The 18,606-nt window shown below is 40.1% G+C and overlaps 1 protein-coding gene across 1 annotated transcript; it reads right to left on the minus strand.

Moving 5' to 3' along the window:
* Positions 1-7,438: 7,438 nt before the first annotated feature.
* On the minus strand, positions 7,439-9,115 carry LOC130712685 (uncharacterized). Its single transcript, XM_057562503.1, has one exon. The coding sequence runs from the start codon at positions 9,113-9,115 to the stop codon at positions 7,439-7,441; it is 1,677 nt and encodes a 558-aa protein (XP_057418486.1).
* Positions 9,116-18,606: the final 9,491 nt, after the last annotated feature.

Genomic DNA, 18,606 nt, shown 5'->3' on the forward strand with positions numbered 1-18,606 from the left:
CGAAAATAAAAATGATAAATAATAGTTCGACACGAATTCTCAGCCCCACAGAAAGAAACACTCTAATCCTGATCCCGCTCCGGAACGTCAGCTCCCGCTCCACGCGCTCTCTTCTTAGACTGCTCCAACTTTATCACGCTCTTCCGAGGTCCCCCTCTAAAGCACTTTGGACGCCCAGGTACACACTGCGCACAGACTCCCGACTTGGCCTCTGGTGGTGAAGAATCCACTGCCTCCTCCTCCTCGACCAACCGTGACTCCACTGTAGTGTCCTCCGAAGGATCTTCTTCCTCCTCGTCCACGGTAGTCTGATGAAACCTAGCGGGAGGATGTGGCAGCACAACAGTCCCATCCCTAAGGATCTGCCTCTCCACCACCGTCCCAGATCTGTTCCTCCCTAAGAGCTCCGCATCGCAGACGTAGACTCTCCGGACTCCGGAACCGTCGGTCTCCCAGAGCCGGTCTTCCGCTGGCCTACTCAGAACGATCCCCCATCTCACGATAGTCTCCAATATCGTGGTGGTCACCATCTACCCCCCCCCCCCCAAATAAACACATAAACAAATAACAGGGTCAGATCACATGTTCTCATAGAAACATTCACACGTTCATGTATTCTCATAAATAACCAGGTATAATAAGCATAATCTTTACGTTATATCACAGTCAGTCACCTAAGTTCAGTTAGGCTAACGACCTCACCATTCACACAACCACCTCAACACCAATGGCCATAATCACGATCATCCGCAGATGAACAATTTTCGGAGGGGATACACCGTACAACCCTCAATCATGTGGGGGGACACACCGTCCGCCGGACACACCGTCCGCCCACAGAATCACAAGGTGACCGCAGTCAACCAAATCACGTGGGGACACACCGTACAACCCACAAAACACCCTCGCGTGCAAGTAACCGTTTGTCTCTAACGGTACCATCGTTCTCATGGTCCATAGTCATCACTAGACCTATGTTCCAATTACATCACATTTTACTTGCAAGCGATTAAATCTCAATTCTCTTTGTTAGGGCTCTATTAGTCAACCTAGAGTCTTAACATTTTCAACAGCGGATAATGCAGCTCAAATGACAGTAATAATCACAGCACCAAAAGGAATTACAGCTGGATGAGCGACCTTTTGGCAATATTCAAATCAGGCATTAAATAAGCAATATCAAGCACATAATCATATTCTCATGCATATCAACACTTAAGTCATGGCAACCTCATCAATCAAGCCATCACATAAACTTGTGCATGAATCGGAAGGAAGAAAACTTGCCAACAACCACAAAAGTGGCTTAGCCGAACCCTAAAGGGTCCAAGGTTTTCTAAAACTCTTCCTTCCTTCCATCCCAACTTCACAAGTCAATGTCCAGCCAACAACAATAAGTATATACTCTCCAAGAATCCAGAATTGATCATGTCATAATTATCATGTTACAATCATATGAAATCCTAGTCAAATTTAGCATAAAATTCATGGTTTTCATACACAAGACCAAATGCCAAACATTAACCTACTGATCATGGCATCACCCAAGCTTCACAAATATAGTAAAATTTCCAGTAGAAATCAGCAACCGACAGTACATCAAAAAGTTAAAGAAAAATCCATCAAAGCCGCATTTTTGTACACATGAAATCATAGCTTTTCACATAGAAATCCCTAAACTCTACCCATGTCCTAGAGATCAGCCCTTACCTTGATTTCTTGATCTGAAAAGAATGGAAGAATGAAGCTTGGATAATCTGCTCCTTGCTGTCCAAGTTCCTCTTCTACTCGAACCCTAGCATTTAGACAGCAGGAACAGTGTGCATTAAAACTGGTCTCCAGAATTCATTTCTCAGACGAAATTGACATACTATACATGCCTGGAAAGCTATTTTGAAAATATACAACTTTTTAGTTTATCACTTTTTCATCTGAGACCCAGAATTAGGTGATATTAGGCTCTGAAGCTCGCTGTCCAGTACAGAAAACTGGCAGTGATACTTTTACCTTCAAATTAATTTCTAACCATTTGAGTCCAAGGTTTCTAGGCCATGTTCCAGCAAACATACAGCACATATTCCTCCTCTAAATTCCAGTAGCAACATCTCATCATAATCATTAAGAATTTAATCAATCTTAGGCATATGAATCATCATGAATCAGCTCTAAGCAAAAATCATAGCAAGAGTGACATCTATAATAGTGATTTGCAAAGAGGCATAGCATCCATCATCTCATCATCTTAAACAGTAGGCATCACGAGAATATGGCAGATAATCAAGCCCTAAACCTCTCATGCATTCTCATACATCATTTATCATCATAAAGATTCAACCCTTAATCATGCTTTCATGAAATTTTCATCAAGAAACCTAGACTCTACCCTTACCTTGGTCTTAGTGTTTTGAGAAGAATAGATGAAGATGAATGATTCAAAGAGAATGATCCTTGCTCCCTTCTCCTTGCTCGAAACCTCCTCCTCACCCTTGCTTCTTCTTCTTCTTCTTCTCCTTTCCTTATTTTCTTCTTCTTCTCTTCCACGGCCTTCCCCTCTCTCTCTCACTCTCTCTTTCTTTCTTTCTTTTGCTGAATGTGTGAAGTGATGAAAATGTGAAGAGGTTTTCTAATTCTTCTCTCCTTTTGTTCACTCCAAAATCTGAAAATCTCTCCCCCTTTTACCCTCAAACCCGCGGCCTATACACACTCCAAGGGCATTCACAACCTTTTCTTTCAATTTGAAATGAGACAAGGCATTAATGCTCTTCATTAGCCCATAATTCTCTTGACCAAAACTGATCTGAAATAACTAGGAGACATAACCCCCAATAATCCCCTTAACTCAAGCAAACCAAGTGAACAAACACTCCTCTCCTTCCCTAAGTGAAATCGGCTAGCATACATCTTGGGCTAGGTCTCCTTTTCTCCTCTCCCTTCATAACTTGGCCCAAGCCCAACTAATTACCCTCCTAACTACTGATTAAGAGGATAAAATAAATCAAGGAAAACTCCTTCCCTTGATTTTAAAGAAATAAATTCGGAATTAAGAAAATTTCTTCTAGCAAAATCCCTAGTACAATACAGCCTGACCTTCCGTCACTAAAACATGACTATCTCGGGCTACAGAGGTCGGAATGACCTGAAACCAACGAGAGAATTTAGCTAACTCAGAGAGCTACAACTCTCCTGAAGGAAGCTTTTCAAGATTAGGTCTTTAAGACCTCTCAAAAATTCACACAAGGTCACGGACAGATTAGCAATTAAATCAAACTTCACTAGAAATTTCACTTTTATTCAATAAATCACTTAAGCAATACATAAGCAAGGTTAGGGTCTTACAGGGACTCGCCGGAGCTTCGCCGGAGATGGTGAAGTTCTGTTTTCTTGACCAAAGCTTCGCCAAAATGACTCGATTCTCTTCCTCTCCTCTCCAGGAACTCAATGGGACAGAAATCAGGATCTAACTCTCTCTGGTTTGAGAGATTCGAAGAGGAGAAGTTTCAGAACTTCCTCTCGGTCTCACTCTCTTTCTGGGCTCTATGGGCGCTCTCTGAAGGTTCTAAGGCACTCAGTAGCTAGCTAGGGTTGCGTGGAGTTGAATGGTAAGCCTTATATAGGCTGTAGGGTGATTAAATCACTAAACCAAGCTTAAACTTAATTCAAGTTGCACCACCAATGAATTTTCATGCATGGAGCCTTTCCTAGGGCTTGAGGTTGCGTGGCTGCAGCTTGGAGATGATCAGAAACAATCAGAAGGGTTCATGGGGTGCATCATGGCTGAGTTGTGGCTTATGTCATTGGCACACAAATCCTAGGGCACCGATTGGTCGATTTCTTTATTATTTCTTCATGTCGGGACAAAACTGATGCAATATTACACTTATTCAGGTCTGCTAGTGCTGAATTAGAGTGTATTTCCCTTCTCAAGGTTCATTATCATCTCTTTTGAGTGATTAAGGTATCACTCTTTTAGTTTGATTCGAGTTTCGATCACTCTGAGACAATGTATCTATCATTGTCAAGAGATGTGATCAGATTTTAGCCCTATCCTACCTCTATCTCGAGTTCATCCTCTTATTGGGGTTATTACGACCATGTCTTTGGTACTTCTATTGCCGGGTCGCTTTAAAGTCGACTGACCGACATCTCGATTTACGTGCAATCAAGTACTATATATCCGCTCATATTTCACCTACTTCGACTCTCTAGGGTTTCGTATCGTCTACGAGGTCTTTACCTGGTTGGTGGGATGTTACATATAGCCTACCGTCAGGGGCCCGACTAACGGAACTCAGAGCTGCTCAACCCTCATAGGAGGGTCGATGTGATACTGAACGATTCTCATGAGTTTCTAGGTGATAGAAATGTTGAACGATGCATAATTTCTGCTGAACATTTGACTTAGAGAACGGTCCGACCTGCAAAATAGAAAAACTACATTTTCGTACCTTCAATATGCAGATTGTATATTAATTCTTGCTCTTAAATCAGCAAATCTGCTTTCCAATAATGGTTTCGTGAGAATATCACCAAGTTGATCTTCAGTGTGTACATGAGATATATCAATATGTCTTTTTGCCACAAGATCTCTAATGAAGTGATGCTTGATTTCAGTATGCTTTGTTCTGGAATGCTGAACAGGATTCTTAGCTATGTTGATAGCACTTGTGTTGTCACAAAGTAGAGGTATACTACTTTCATGGATATTATAATCTTCAAGTTCATGCTTTATCCATAGAAGTTGTGTACAGACGAGCTAGCTGCAACGTATTCAGCTTCAGCAGTGGATAGGGATATTGTACTTTTTCTTTTACTTGACCAAGAGACTAAACAGTTTCCTAGAAAGTGACATCCTCCACTGGTGCTCTTTCGTTCAACTCTATCTCCAGCATAGTCAGCGTCACAAAATCCCTTTAGCCTGAAATCACTACCTTTCTCGTACAAGAGACCAAGATTAGTAGTGCCTATTAAATATCTAAATATTCGTTTAACAGCACTAAGGTGTGATTGTTAAGGATTTACTTGGAATCTTGTACATAAGCAGACACTGAACATCATGTCTGGTCTGCTGGACGTTAGATACAAAAGTGATCTTATCATTCCTCTTTACGATGTTGGATCAACTGGTGAACCTTCATCATTCTTGTCCAGAACGGTGTTTGGATACATGGGTGTGCTCATTTCATTTGATTTGTGCATGTTGTATTTCTTGAGCATATCCTTGATGTATTTGGTCTGATGAATATAGATCTTGTCTTTTTCTTGCTTGATTTGTAGACCCAGAAAGAATTTCAGTTCTCCCATCATACTCATTTCAAATTCACTTTGCATGAGTGTAGAAAATTCTTTTCATAGTTTGTCACTTGTAGCTCCAAAGATGATGTCATAAACGTACAGTTTTACAAGGATGTAATCATTTTTCAAATGTTTCCTGAAAAGTGTGTTGTCGATCTTTCCTCTTGAGAAACCGTTCTTCATAAGAAAGCTGCTTAGACGATCATACCATGCTCTTGGGGCTTGTTTTAAACGGTAGAGAGCTTTTCTGAGTTTGAACACATGATCTGAAGCTAAAGGTTCTTCAAATCCTGAAGGTTTCACATATACTTCTTCTTCAATTACTCCATTCAGAAATGCACTAATGACATCCATTTGATATAGTTTGATGGAGTGTTGGCATGCAAAAGCTAGAAGAATGCGAATGGCTTCAATTCTTGCTACATGAGCAAACGTTTCTGTGTAGTCAATTCCTTCTTGTTGGTTGTATCCTTGAGCTACTAGTCTTGCCTTGTTTCTAGTAACTTTTCCATTTTCATCCATCTTGTTTCTAAAAACCCATTTGATTTTCCTTTGGATTTTACTACAAGTGTCCAGACTTCACTTCTTTCAAACTAATTTAGTTCTTCTTGCATGGCTAGAATCCATCCTTCATCGTGTAGAGCTTCGTCCACCGTTTTTGGTTCAATCTCTGAAATGAATGCGCTATTGGATTCTTCTCTGAACGCGGATCTAGTTCTTACATTTTTTGATACACTTCCAATGATCTGCTATGGTGGATGATCTGACTTGTATTTCCACTCCTTGGGAAGGGAAATACCATTTGAGGTCATTACTTGATCAGACTGTTCTAGAGTAGATGTTTGAGGTAGAGTGGACGGTTCTTCAAGTGTGGTTTCTGATGGTTGAACCTCCTTTGAAATCTCTTCTTCTTCTCGATCAGATAGATCAAGATTTATAAAGTCTCTTTCTAAACTATCAGTAGATTCAGTTGAGTGATCATCAAACTTGACGTTGATAGATTCCTCGACCACTTTTGTCCTAGAGTTGAAAACTCTATATGCTTTGGAATGAGTGGAGTACCCAAGAAGAATACCTTGATCAGATTTGTTGTCAAACTTTCCAACGTTGTCCTTTGTGTTGAGAATAAAACATTTACAACCAAAGGGATGGAAGTATGATACGGTTGGACGTCTTCCTCACCATAGTTCATAAGGAGTCTTCTTTAGCATGGGTCGCATGGATATTCTGTTCTGAATGTAGCATGCAGTTTCAATAGCTTCAGCCTAAAAGTATTTTGGAAGAGATGTTTGACTGAGCATTGTTCTTGCCATTTCTTGAAGTGACCTGTTCTTCCGGTCAGCAACACCGTTTTGCTGAGGGGTTCTTGGAGCCGAGAACAGATGAGTAATACCTTCTTGTTCACAAAATTTCTCGAATTCTTCGTTCACAAATTCTCCTCCTCTGTCACTGCGGATGGCTGAGATGCAATAGCCTTTCTCTTTCTGAACTCTCTTGCTGAACACTTTGAAAGCTTGAAAGGTTTCATCTTTGTTTCTTATTAAATGAACCCAACAAAATCTCGTGTAGTCATCGATTATGACAAAACAATATCTTCTTCCAGAGATACTAGCTACTGTAGTAGGTCCATATGTAAAAGGTCCAGAGGTTTGCTAGTTCTGACAAAGTTTTTAGCACGACAAGAGGTACAATGTTGTTTTCTTTGAACACAAGCAGAACATGTAACATCAGACTTGATAGTTAGTTTTGGCAGACCATGTACTAAGTCATTACTTATGATTTTAGTGATGGTCCTTAAGGAAGCATGCCCTAGCTTCCTATGCCAAAGCCAAGTATTGTCCTCTAACGATACTAAACAGGTTACATTTTGATTTGCCAGGTTTTCCAAGTTCGCCTTATAGAGATTTCCTTGTCTCTAAGCTTCAAAGATGATTTTGTCATCGGTACCAGTGACACTACACTTCACTTTATTAAAGGAAATAGTGAACCCACTCTCACATAGTTGACTTATGCTAAGTAGATTATGTTTTAGTCCTTTAACTAGCAAGATATATTAATCACAGGAAGCAGTTCCTTACCAACATTACCATCTCCAACAATGAGTCCTTTTTGGTTCCCTCCAAAGGTAACTTATCCACCATCTTTTCTAGTTTGGATCTTTGGGAACATAGACTTTTTGCCCGTCAAGTGTCGCGAGCATCCACTGTCCAAGTACCATTGTTGGCATTTCCTTCATTCTGTTAAGTAGGTCTGCAACAGAGATGATTGACATTTTAGGTACCCAGGTTTTCTCGGGTCCTAAAGGGTTAGTTGCATACTTAGGAGGAACCTTCTTTTCAAAAGAGGTTTTCTTTTCTTTCCGCTCAATTATACAGTTCACAACAAACTTAGTTTGACTAGAATCAGATGATGTAAATGATATGTCAGACATGGTTTCACTAGACAATGTTGATTCACTATCAAAACCTAACCCACTTTTATCATACAGTTCGCGACTGTTACCACACAGTTTAACAAGATTATCAAGACCAATGGTAAAGGTTGATAAATCATCAATTAAAACCTTAACTCTTTTCTTTAAAGCAATTACTTCCTTAGCCGAATCTTGTTTCTTCAAAACATCATTTTCCTGAACGATAAAGTTCATTTCTTTCAAGACTTTTTCATGTTCTAGTTGTAGCTTAGAAAACTGTTTTTTCAAAACTTTGTATTTTTCAGATAAAACATAAGAGTGTTCAAGTAATTCATTGAATTCTTCTTTGAGGTTTTCAGGTTTTACCTCATCGTCCTCATCGTCGTCTGAACCGTTCACTGATGCCATGAGTGCAAAGTGTGCATCTTCATCCGCATCTTCATCATCGCCTTCTGAACCGTCCTCAGATTCATCCCATCCAGTTGCTAAGGATTTTTTTTTTGTAGTGTGACTTCTTGGTAGACTTTTGGCTAGTCTTGGACAGTCTGGCTTGATGCGGCCTGGCTTCTTCCATTCAAAACAAGTAATGTTGCTTTTGTCTGCACTTGAGCCACTTTCTCCTTTGTGTGTGAAGGGTTTCTTTTCCAGACTTGATTCTCGTTTGTTGTCTTTCTTTAATGAACCTTTTCCTCTTTGCTGTTTGATCCACATCCTCTTGAACTTTCTGTTGAAGAGAGCTTGTTCACCCTCTGATAGTTCTTCTGAGGATTCTTCTTCATCAGATTGTTCCTTTACTTGGACAGTTTTGGAACTGTTAGCTTTGAACGCAATGTTCTTCTGCTTCTTCAGTCCTTCATCATGGGCAAGTTCGATTTCATGAACCTTCAGAGATCCGAGGAGATCTTTAAGTTTCAATGTGCTAAGATCCTTAGCTTCTTGAATAGCAGTAACTTTGGGTCTCCATCGTCTAGGAAGGCATCTTAGAATCTTTGTGATTTGATCAACATTTTCATATTTACGATCAAGATTCCTAAGACCATTAACAACGGTTTGGAATATTCCAAACATGTCATCAATGCTTTCATTCTCTTTCATCTTGAAGGTCTCATATTCAGCCACAAGTAAACTCACTTTGGCTTGTCTAACGTTCGCTGTACCTTCATAGGCAAGCCCTAGGGCTTCCCAAACTTCTTTCGATGTTGCTAGCCCATCAACTTTGTCCAGCTGAGATTTACTCAGTGCACAAAGAAGAAACAACTTTGCTTTTGCGTTGAGTTGATAGTTTTTGAGTTGTGCTTCTGTCAGTTGATCTTTCTTGATAGATTCTCCAGCGTCATCTTTGTGAACAATGTTGCCATTTTCAATGATGTCCCACAGCTTGTAGTTTGAGGACTCAATGAATAGCTGCATGTGAATCTTCTAGTAGGGATATTCGGTTCCATCAAAGAATGGAGGCTTGTTGGTGGATGAGCCCGTAGCTATAGCTAGATCTTCTGCCATGGATCTTTACTCTACACCTGTTTAACATGTTAGTTCTAGAGACTAAGCTCTGATACCAATTGAGATGCAAATAAGTAACACAAGAAATGGGGGTTTGAATTGTGTAATTGAAATTTACTTTTTAAAACTTGGGTTTGTGAAAAGAATATTAGTTCTTTAAGAAAACGTTAAGTATTGAAATTTAGGTTCCCTTAGACCAAATGTCCTACGCGATGCTGAGACAATAGGTTCGACAATCGACTAACAGTAACAGCAGTAATTAAAACACAAATAAACAAGACACAAGAATTGTTAACCCAGTTCAGTGAAAAACTTCACCTACGTCTGGAGGGTTTGCACCCAAAGAAAGGAAATCCACTATCTCAAGATTCAGGAATTACAAACACTCATGAACACCACAGTTTATAGTTCACTTCCTAATCTACCCAGTGTATTTCTACTTAGTATCTCAACCTAAGTATGAGAGCCCCTCTCACTTTCTCTCAATCACTGCCACAGTGATTGGTAACTAACAATCAACAATCAGAGTTTGAAGAATCAAACAACACAGATCATAACTTTTCTTTATAGAATCAGTGAGCAAAGTATGATCACAAGTAACAAGGACAAAGAACAATAACAATCCTAAAACACTTGATCTCTCTATTAGCTTCAGTGGTCTTCAAGCTTTAGGTCTTCATCCTTTTTATACACTTCAGCAACGGTAGCATAGGCAATAGGGTTTACTTGGGCTAAAGTAACAGATTGCAACAACAGATCAAGACAGAATCTCCAAGATATTGTTGCGTTTTTCAAAAGCAAAGATAGAAACCAATCTTTTAACAAAGATTGTTTCAACAAATAACAACCCACAAATCAAACCCTTCTGGTACAGCTACTTGACCTTTAAGTAACTACAAAAACTTATCTTTATAAAATCTTCAAGGGCCCACAATCACGTTTCAAGTAGAGGACGGATGTCCTAGCTACACAGAATCAGATGCCACGACATCGGCTTCGACATCCGGTTGTTTTTGACAAAATGCAAGACAACAAAGTAACAACAATCTCCCCCTTTGTCAAATTTTGTCTTAAACAACTTAATGAACAGAGAGGGTAAACAAAGAGAACCAAAGCTCCCCCTTAGTTGCAGACTCCCCCTCAAATGATGCATCCAACCAACAACTAGCACACTCCATAAAGCACAGTTGGAACATAGAACATAGAACATGACAGCAGAAACATACTAACTAACCAACAAGTGAGAAAAGCTAATCATCAAATGCATCAAGAAACATACAGTAGCTAAACAACCAGTCAATTACTTGCCTCTGTCTTGAACTTGTCTTCAAATTATTACAAACCAAAGCTACCTAGAAACAAAACACATAGTTTTCACAGCTACACAGATCTACTCCCCCTTTTTAACACAAATTTGGCAAAGGGTGCACAAACTACAACCAAAATAGAAGAACGAGAAACACAAACTAATCTTCAGAACTAGAGTCTCCTTCAGTTTCTTCTATACTCTCTTCAAATTCTCCCTCTTCTTCAGTGCCTGCATCCTGAAGAGTAGTAGCAGCACCACTTGGCTCACCCTCTTGACCTTCCTCCTCTTGGAGCTTGAGAAGCAAAGCATCAACCTTTTTCTTCCTAGCAGTGCTGATCTTGATAATCTCCTGCAAAGCCTTAGAAACATCCATCAATTCAGCAATAATGGCCTTAGTGCCAGATTCACTCACATGAGCAGGGGCAGAAGTTCTGCATGTGGCTCCATGAACAAACGATGATCCAGGGTAATTGGAACACCCTTGGGCATAGCAACCTCATCAGCCCTAATGATCTGATGATGCTGTTGGAGAATGATCTCTGTAAGAAGAGATGGAAATGAGATGGGCAGCTTCACAGCACAAGTGTCAGCATGCTTCAAGGTCTGCTCAAACACAAAAGATCCAAAGTCAAAATCAGTTGAAGTGCAAATTTTGTAGATCAATCTGGCAAGGGTAGTAGAAACTCCAGAAGTATGTTGGGTAGGGACTCAATTCACAGCTCCAATCCTGTTAAGGATTGCATACTTCACACTCAGATTTCCAGTGGACAACAACTTCTTGATGGGCCACTTCTTGACTTGGCCAGCAGTAATCTCCTTGGCAACCACATCCAAGGACAACTCCTCATCAACAACACTTCTACCAAGTGCTTTGTTGATCACAGCAGGAGAGAACTCAACACATTTAGCTCTCACAAACACCTTTCTGAACTCCACACTTTCAGGAAATCCCACTTCCATAGACAGATTCACTAGAAATTCCCTCACCAGCATTTCATAACACCTTCCCACCTTGAGAATAGTCTTCATCAGTCCAGCCTTTTCAATAAGTGCAACCACTTCCTTGCACTCAAGTACATCAGAGCCAACATCCCTTTCCTTGGCAATTCGGCGTTGACATACATACTTCCACTTTTGAACATTACCTTCCGCATGGAAGGACACATTATCAATGGGAACAGCAGGGACATTCTGAGGAATGCATTTTCCTGCATACTTCTTCTTCTCATAAGGCAAGATGTCCTCGACATCCTCCTCAACATCTGACCCAGATTCCTCAACAGCAACTGGGACCTTCTTCTTCTTAGCACTCTTGGATTTAACTTCTTGTTGCTTACCTTTTCCCTCCACATCTTTTTGCCTAGACTTGGAAGATGCTGGAGTGGATTTGGACCTTTTCTTTGGAGCAGGAGATTCTTCAACATCAAGAACCCTTCTTTTTCTCTTGATCCTGGCAGCAACACTATCAGGAAGAGAAGCAGTTAAAGGAACATCATCAGAGTCATCATCAGAGATGTTCTGAACAGAGGCAGGAGTCTGGCTTGATTCCTTGGACTGAGAATCATCAGTGGACACATTCACCGGTTCATCCTCTTTTGAAGGGGAAGAGGAACCATGAGATTGAGTGGGTACACCTGAATATTCACGAGCAGTGGATTCCTTCTCAAAATTTCCTTGATCAGGGAAGTCTTCAGGTACAGAAGCCCTAGCATCGGGCACAACATCTTGATCAGGTCCAATGGGGGAGTTTTCAGCAGAAAGCTCCTCTTCATCTGTGACATCCTAAAAAACAGGGACATTTGAGGGAGCCTCATCACGAGCCTGAGACTGATACATCTTTCTTGCAAGGGTCTTGGTCTTCTTCTTCACAAAACTCTTCTTTGAATCTGATGAACCACTCTTTCAACCTTGGCCTTGACAGAATCTTTCTTCCCTGATGCTTCAGACATGATGATTTGAGAGAAACAGCAATTTGAGCACAGAAAATTGAAGAATAATTGAGAATGAAAGAAGTTGGAAATTGCAGAGATAAGAAATACAAGAGGTTGAGTATAGACAATTTGCCCGTTGGAGGTGGTTATATAGCAGTTGGGCAAAGAAAAAACCTTCTCTCTGCTGATGTCACAACGATAGTTAATGATGAGTAAAATAAAACTAGCCGTTAACACCTTTAGGAGCGTTGATTGCTATGCTCCTTCAAAGAGGCAAATCCCAAGATTTCCTCTTAGTTTGTCAAAAGTACTCGCATCAAGGGGCTTTGTAAATATGTCAGCCAATTGCTTCTCAGTTGTAACATGCTCCAAAGTGACAGTTTTATCCTCCGCTAATTCCCTAATAAAATGATGTCTTATGTCAATGTGCTTGGTCCTGCTATGCTGGATTGGATTCTTGGAAATATTGATTGCACTGAGATTGTCACAATACAATGTCATGACATCCTGTTCAACATCATACTCTTTGAGCATTTGCTTCATCCACATGAGTTGTGTGCAACTACTTCTAGCAGCAATGTACTCTGCTTCTGTAGTTGATAAAGATACACAGTTCTGCTTCTTACTAAACGAAGAAATTAAGTTATTTCCTAAGAAGAAACAACCTCCTGATGTGCTTTTTCTATCATCTGCACTACCTGCCCAATCTACATCACAATATCCAACTAAAGAAGAGTTTGTATCATGAGTATAGAGAATACCATAGTCACTTGTAGCATTGATGTATTTGATGATTCTATTTACTTGCAGTAGATGACTTGTTTTAGGAGCAGCTTGGTATCTAGCACAAACACCAACAACAAAGGTGATATCAGGTCTACTAGCAGTGAGATACAATAAGCTTCCTATCATGCTTCTGTAGAGACTTTGATCAATATCTTCTCTCTGCTCATCCTTGGTTAATTTAACATGAGTTGCAGCTGGAGTTCTTTTGTGACCTGACTTCTCTAAACCAAACTTCTTGACTAAGCCCTTGGCATACTTGCTTTGTGAGATAAACATGGAATCCTCCATTTGCTTGACTTGCAAACCTAGGAAATAACTCAACTCACCAACTAAGCTCATCTCAAACTCAGATTTCATTTGTTGAACGAAATGTTCCACCATCGTGTTCGACATTCCTCCGAAGACTATATCATCCACATAGATTTGTGCTATCATGAGCTTCCCTTTATCATTCTTAACAAATAAGGTCTTTTCAATTCCTCCCTTGCAGTAGTCATTGCTAACAAGAAACTCAGTAAGCCTCTCATACCAAGCTCTGGAAGCTTGCTTCAAGCCATACAGTGCTTTCCTTAGTCTGTACACATGATCTGGATGATGAGGATCTATGAACCCTGTAAGTTGCTCTACATAAACTTCTTCATTCAAGTAGCAATTCAGAAATGCACTCTTAACATCCATCTGGTAGAGTCTGAACCTCAAAAGACATGCAACTCCCAACAACAATCTTATAGATTCCAGTCTAGCTACTGGTGAAAAAGTTTCATCAAAGTCAATTCCCTCTATCTGTTTATACCCTTGAGCAACCAGTCTTGCTTTGTTTCTGGTGACAATTCCATTTTCATCAGACTTGTTTCTGAAGATCCCTTTGTGCCAATGATGTTTACTCCTTCAGGTCTTGGTACCAGATCCCAAACCTCATTCCTTGTGAACTGATCAAGTTCTTCTTACATTGCATTTATGCAGTATTCATCAGTGAGAACTTCCTTGACATTGCTAGGTTCTATCTTTAAGATGTAGCATTCATGAAACCTTCTGGACCTGGTTGTTACTCCCTCCTGAAGCTCACCAATAATGTTTTCTTGAGGATGGATCTTTTGAATCCTGATGGATGGGGCTTTATTCTGCGTAGGCTGCTTGTCTTCTTGTTCATCTGCACTTGTATCAGACTCATTGTCGAGGTTGATTGCTGAAGCATCGGCTAGAACATCTGCACTATCTTCATCTTCACTGAGATTGGATTCCTTTCTTGCACTAGGCTCATCTTCAACACTCACATTTACTGACTCCATCATGGTTTTTGTGCGAGAGTTAAATACTCTGTAGGCTTTGCTATTAGTTGAGTATCCGATGAATATCCCTTCATCACTCTTTGGATCCAACTTCTTCCTTGGTTCACGATCAGTAAGAATATAGCATTTGCTTCCAAATATGTGAAAGTTCTTTACTGTGGATTTTTTCCTTTCCATATTTCATACTGAGTAGAGGAAGTTCCCACTCTAATGGTGACTCTGTTGTGAATGTAACATGCAGTATTCATAGCCTCAGCCCAGAACTTAAGTGGAATCTTCTTGACATGCAACATGACCCTGGCTGACTCCTGAAGCGTTCTATTCTTTCTCTCAACAACTCCATTTTGTTGTGGTGTGATGGGTGCTGAAAATTCATGATTGATTCCTTCTGATTCACAAAACTCAGAGAATTTTGAATTCTCAAACTCTCTTCCATGGTCACTTCTGATCCTTACAATCACAGAACTCTTCTCATTCTGAAGCCTCAGACAAAGGTTCATGAAGATATCAAAGGTTTCTGATTTTTCTCTCAAGAATTCTATCCAAGTGTACCTAGAAAAATCATCAACACAAACAAACACATACCTTTTACCTCCCAAGCTTTCAACCTGCATTGGTCCCATGAGGTTCATGTGTAACAGTTCCAGTACCTTTGTTGTGGTCTGATGCTGGAGCTTTGCGTGGGACATCTTGGTTTATTTTCCAATCTTGCATTCTCCACACAGCTTTCCTTCTCTTATCTTTAGCCTAGGCAGATCTCTTATGGCTTCTTCAGTAACTATCTTTTGCATACTCTTCAAATTGAGATGTCCTAGCTTTTGGTGCCATACATTTAACTCATATTCCTTTGTCAGCAAGCATCTGGAGACTTGAGCTTTCTCTTGAGGTGTCCACATATAGCAGTTATCTTTTGATCTGACTCCTCTCATAAAGACTTTGTCATCTTCTGTAGTTACAATACAACCTGCTTTGTTGAACTTTACTTCAAGCCCTTGATCACATAGTTGGCTTATGCTAATTAGATTAGCAGTTAAGCCATTAACCAGAAGCACATTACTCAAATCTGGGGATCCAGTACTAACCAGTTTTCCTACTCCCTTGATTTTTCCTTTTGCTCCATCTCCAAATGTGACATAGTTGCTAGAGTGACTTCTGAGATCTTTCAAATATCCTTTATTTCCTATCATATGCTTTGAGCAACCACTATCAAAGTACTAGTCTTCTCTTGCAGAGGCTCTGAATGATGTGTAGGCAGCCAGACAAGTAACTTCACCCTTGGGCTTCCATTCCTTCTTCATCTGTGTGACCTTCGAGTTGTTTGACCTATCATAAGTCTGAGGGTAGCCATACAGCTTGAAACAGTAGGGTTTTATATGTCCATTCCTTCCACAGTAGTTTCTTGAATACTCTTTAACTTGAGAAACCACATGTCGAAGCACATGTCGAGGCGTCGGTCTTGACATCTGATAATTAGCAGGTTTCTTGGATTCAAATTGTTTTGCTGCAGCAACAAAATTCTTTGACCCCTTCTGATCTTTCTTGTTTGTAGTTCCATAGTCAAAACCAATTCCCTTCAAGCTCCTTCCTTGCTTACTTGTTTCTTTCCGAATCTCATCTAGCATGCCAGAACGACTATTCAACATTCGGAGTGATTTGTGAGTAGCTTCAAGCTTACTTTTCAGAGTAACTACTTCCTCTTGTAGTTCTGTATTGACCAACATCAATTTTGCCTTTTCCACAGTGTCAACATTTTCCAGCTTAGATTTCCACTTATCACAATATTCTTTTAGCTTAGCACTGAGCTCTTTCAATCTTTCATTCTGAGAGGAGAGTTGTTCTATCTCACTTTCCTGTTCTCTCACAAGTTTACAGGCTTCCTCCCATTTGATATGCAGCAGCTTATAAGTCTCAGCAAGTTCCTCATCTGAAATATCTTTATCACTTGTATATGTATATCATAAACAGTTCCAGAGAAGGCATTGAATTTGTTGGCAGAAATCTCCTCCTCATCTTCAGTGTCTTCATCTGACCAAGTTACCACCATCCCTTTCTTCTGCTTCTTCAGATAGGTAGCACATTTAGATCTAATGTGACCATAACCTTCACACTCATGACACTGCACTCATTTACTTTGGCTAGATTTTTCTTCTTCTTTATTCCTTCTCTGAGAATTAGAAAATTTGGGTTTGTCGAACTTCATGTCCTGGACATTAGACTTGGTTCTTCTATCAATCTTCCTTAAGGCTCTATTAAATTTTCTAGCAAGCATGGCCAATGCCTCAGAAAGATTTTCACCTTCAGAGTCTTCATCATCACCCTCATCTGTGTTAGATACAAAAGCAATACTCTTGTTTTTCTTTTCAGACTTGTCACCAAGTTTCAACTCAAAAGTCTGCAAAGATCCAATTAGCTCATCAACCTTCATGCTTTCAATGTCTTGAGCCTCCTCAATTGCAGTGACTTTCATAGCAAATTTCTTTGGTAGAGACCTCAAGATTTTCCTCACAAGCTTTTCATCTGACATAGGTTCTCCCAGAGCAAAAGAAGCATTGGACAAGTCACGAACACGCATGTGGAATTCAGAGATAGTCTCTCTCTGTAAGATCAAGTTTTGATCGAGTAGTACAACTCTATGTTTTGATGATTACAAGTTAACATTTTAGTATGAACAATTATGGTACTCTAGCGTGTTTTTCTGAGTGTGCTATTTACAGGCTCTGACCTTAATATTATCTCACACAAATCAGAAGCAGAGGAATCCAGTGTATACTCTATGTTGCCGAGCTTGATGCTCAGCTCATTCTTCTCCAGACTATCCTCTATCGTCTTGAGTCTCTTTTCCACTGTTTCTTTCTCCTTCAGCAGATTCAGCTCAAGCTGGCACAGCTCCTGAATCTCCTCCACGAAGCAGAGGAATTCCTTCAGATCTTTCTCCAACTCTGGACCAAGATCCTCTTCTAGCAGTGTCTTCGTCAGCTCATATATGGTTCTTGTACCATCAGGGTGCCTAATATTGAGGAACATATCTTCCTCGAAAGCTTTCCTTCTAAGCTCTTCTAATGCAATCATGTATGATGCCATTTTCTTATACTTGGAATTGATCGAGTTGTGAAGCCTACTTTGTTCTTAATCGCTTTATATAAGCTTCATTCTCTCTCTGGAAGTTATTGCTCCTACAGTTTCTCGAGGTTAAGTCCTTGGTAACTGAAGCTTCTCTTTACTCCCGTGGCCGGTGGTAAACGTTCTACATTCGCATTAATTCCTTTCTTTAATTCGCTTAATTTCTCTTTCATGCATCTTTTATTTCTCCATCTTTTTGAAACTTAGACCTTCTCTAAGGGGGAGTACCTTGTTTTTCTTTTCAGACTTGTCACCAAGTTTCAACTCAAAAGTCTGCAAAGATCCAATTAGCTCATCAACCTTCATGCTTTCAATGTCTTGAGCCTCCTCAATTGCAGTGACTTTCATAGAAAATTTCTTTGGTAGAGACCTCAAGATTTTCCTCACAAGCTTTTCATCTGACATAGGTTCTCCCAGAGCAAAAGAAGCATTGGACAAGTCACGAACACGCATGTGGAATTCAGAGATAGTCTCTCTCTGTAAGATCAAGTTTTGATCGAGTAGTACAACTCTATGTTTTGATGATTACAAGTTAACATTTTAGTATGAACAATTATGGTACTCTAACGTGTTTTTCTGAGTGTGCTATTTACAGGCTCTGACCTTAATATTATCTCACACAAATCAGAAGCACTGTGCTTAAAGAGTGACCCAAGCAACGCTTTCGCAAACTCTATGTTCAATCTGAACAGTAGAAAAGCTTCAGAAGATCTGAAGTCAAACAAGCTCTGACGTGGACTTAACTCACTTGAAGTTCTGAAGATCCAGACGTTCTGACAACCCAGACACTCTGAAGGTTCAGATGTTCTGATGGTGTAGAAGACTCTGAAGATCCAGAAGCTGAAAAGTGGAGACTCTGAAGTCCAGAAGCAAAATGGCTCTGAAGACCAAGTACTTCCCTCTGAGTTCAGAATCAGAAGGTACAACACTCAGAGGATCCATGCTTCCCTCTGACTCTGATCAACG

Source organism: Lotus japonicus, chromosome 4 (genome assembly GCF_012489685.1).
Source record: "Lotus japonicus ecotype B-129 chromosome 4, LjGifu_v1.2".
Lineage (NCBI taxonomy): Eukaryota > Viridiplantae > Streptophyta > Magnoliopsida > Fabales > Fabaceae > Lotus > Lotus japonicus.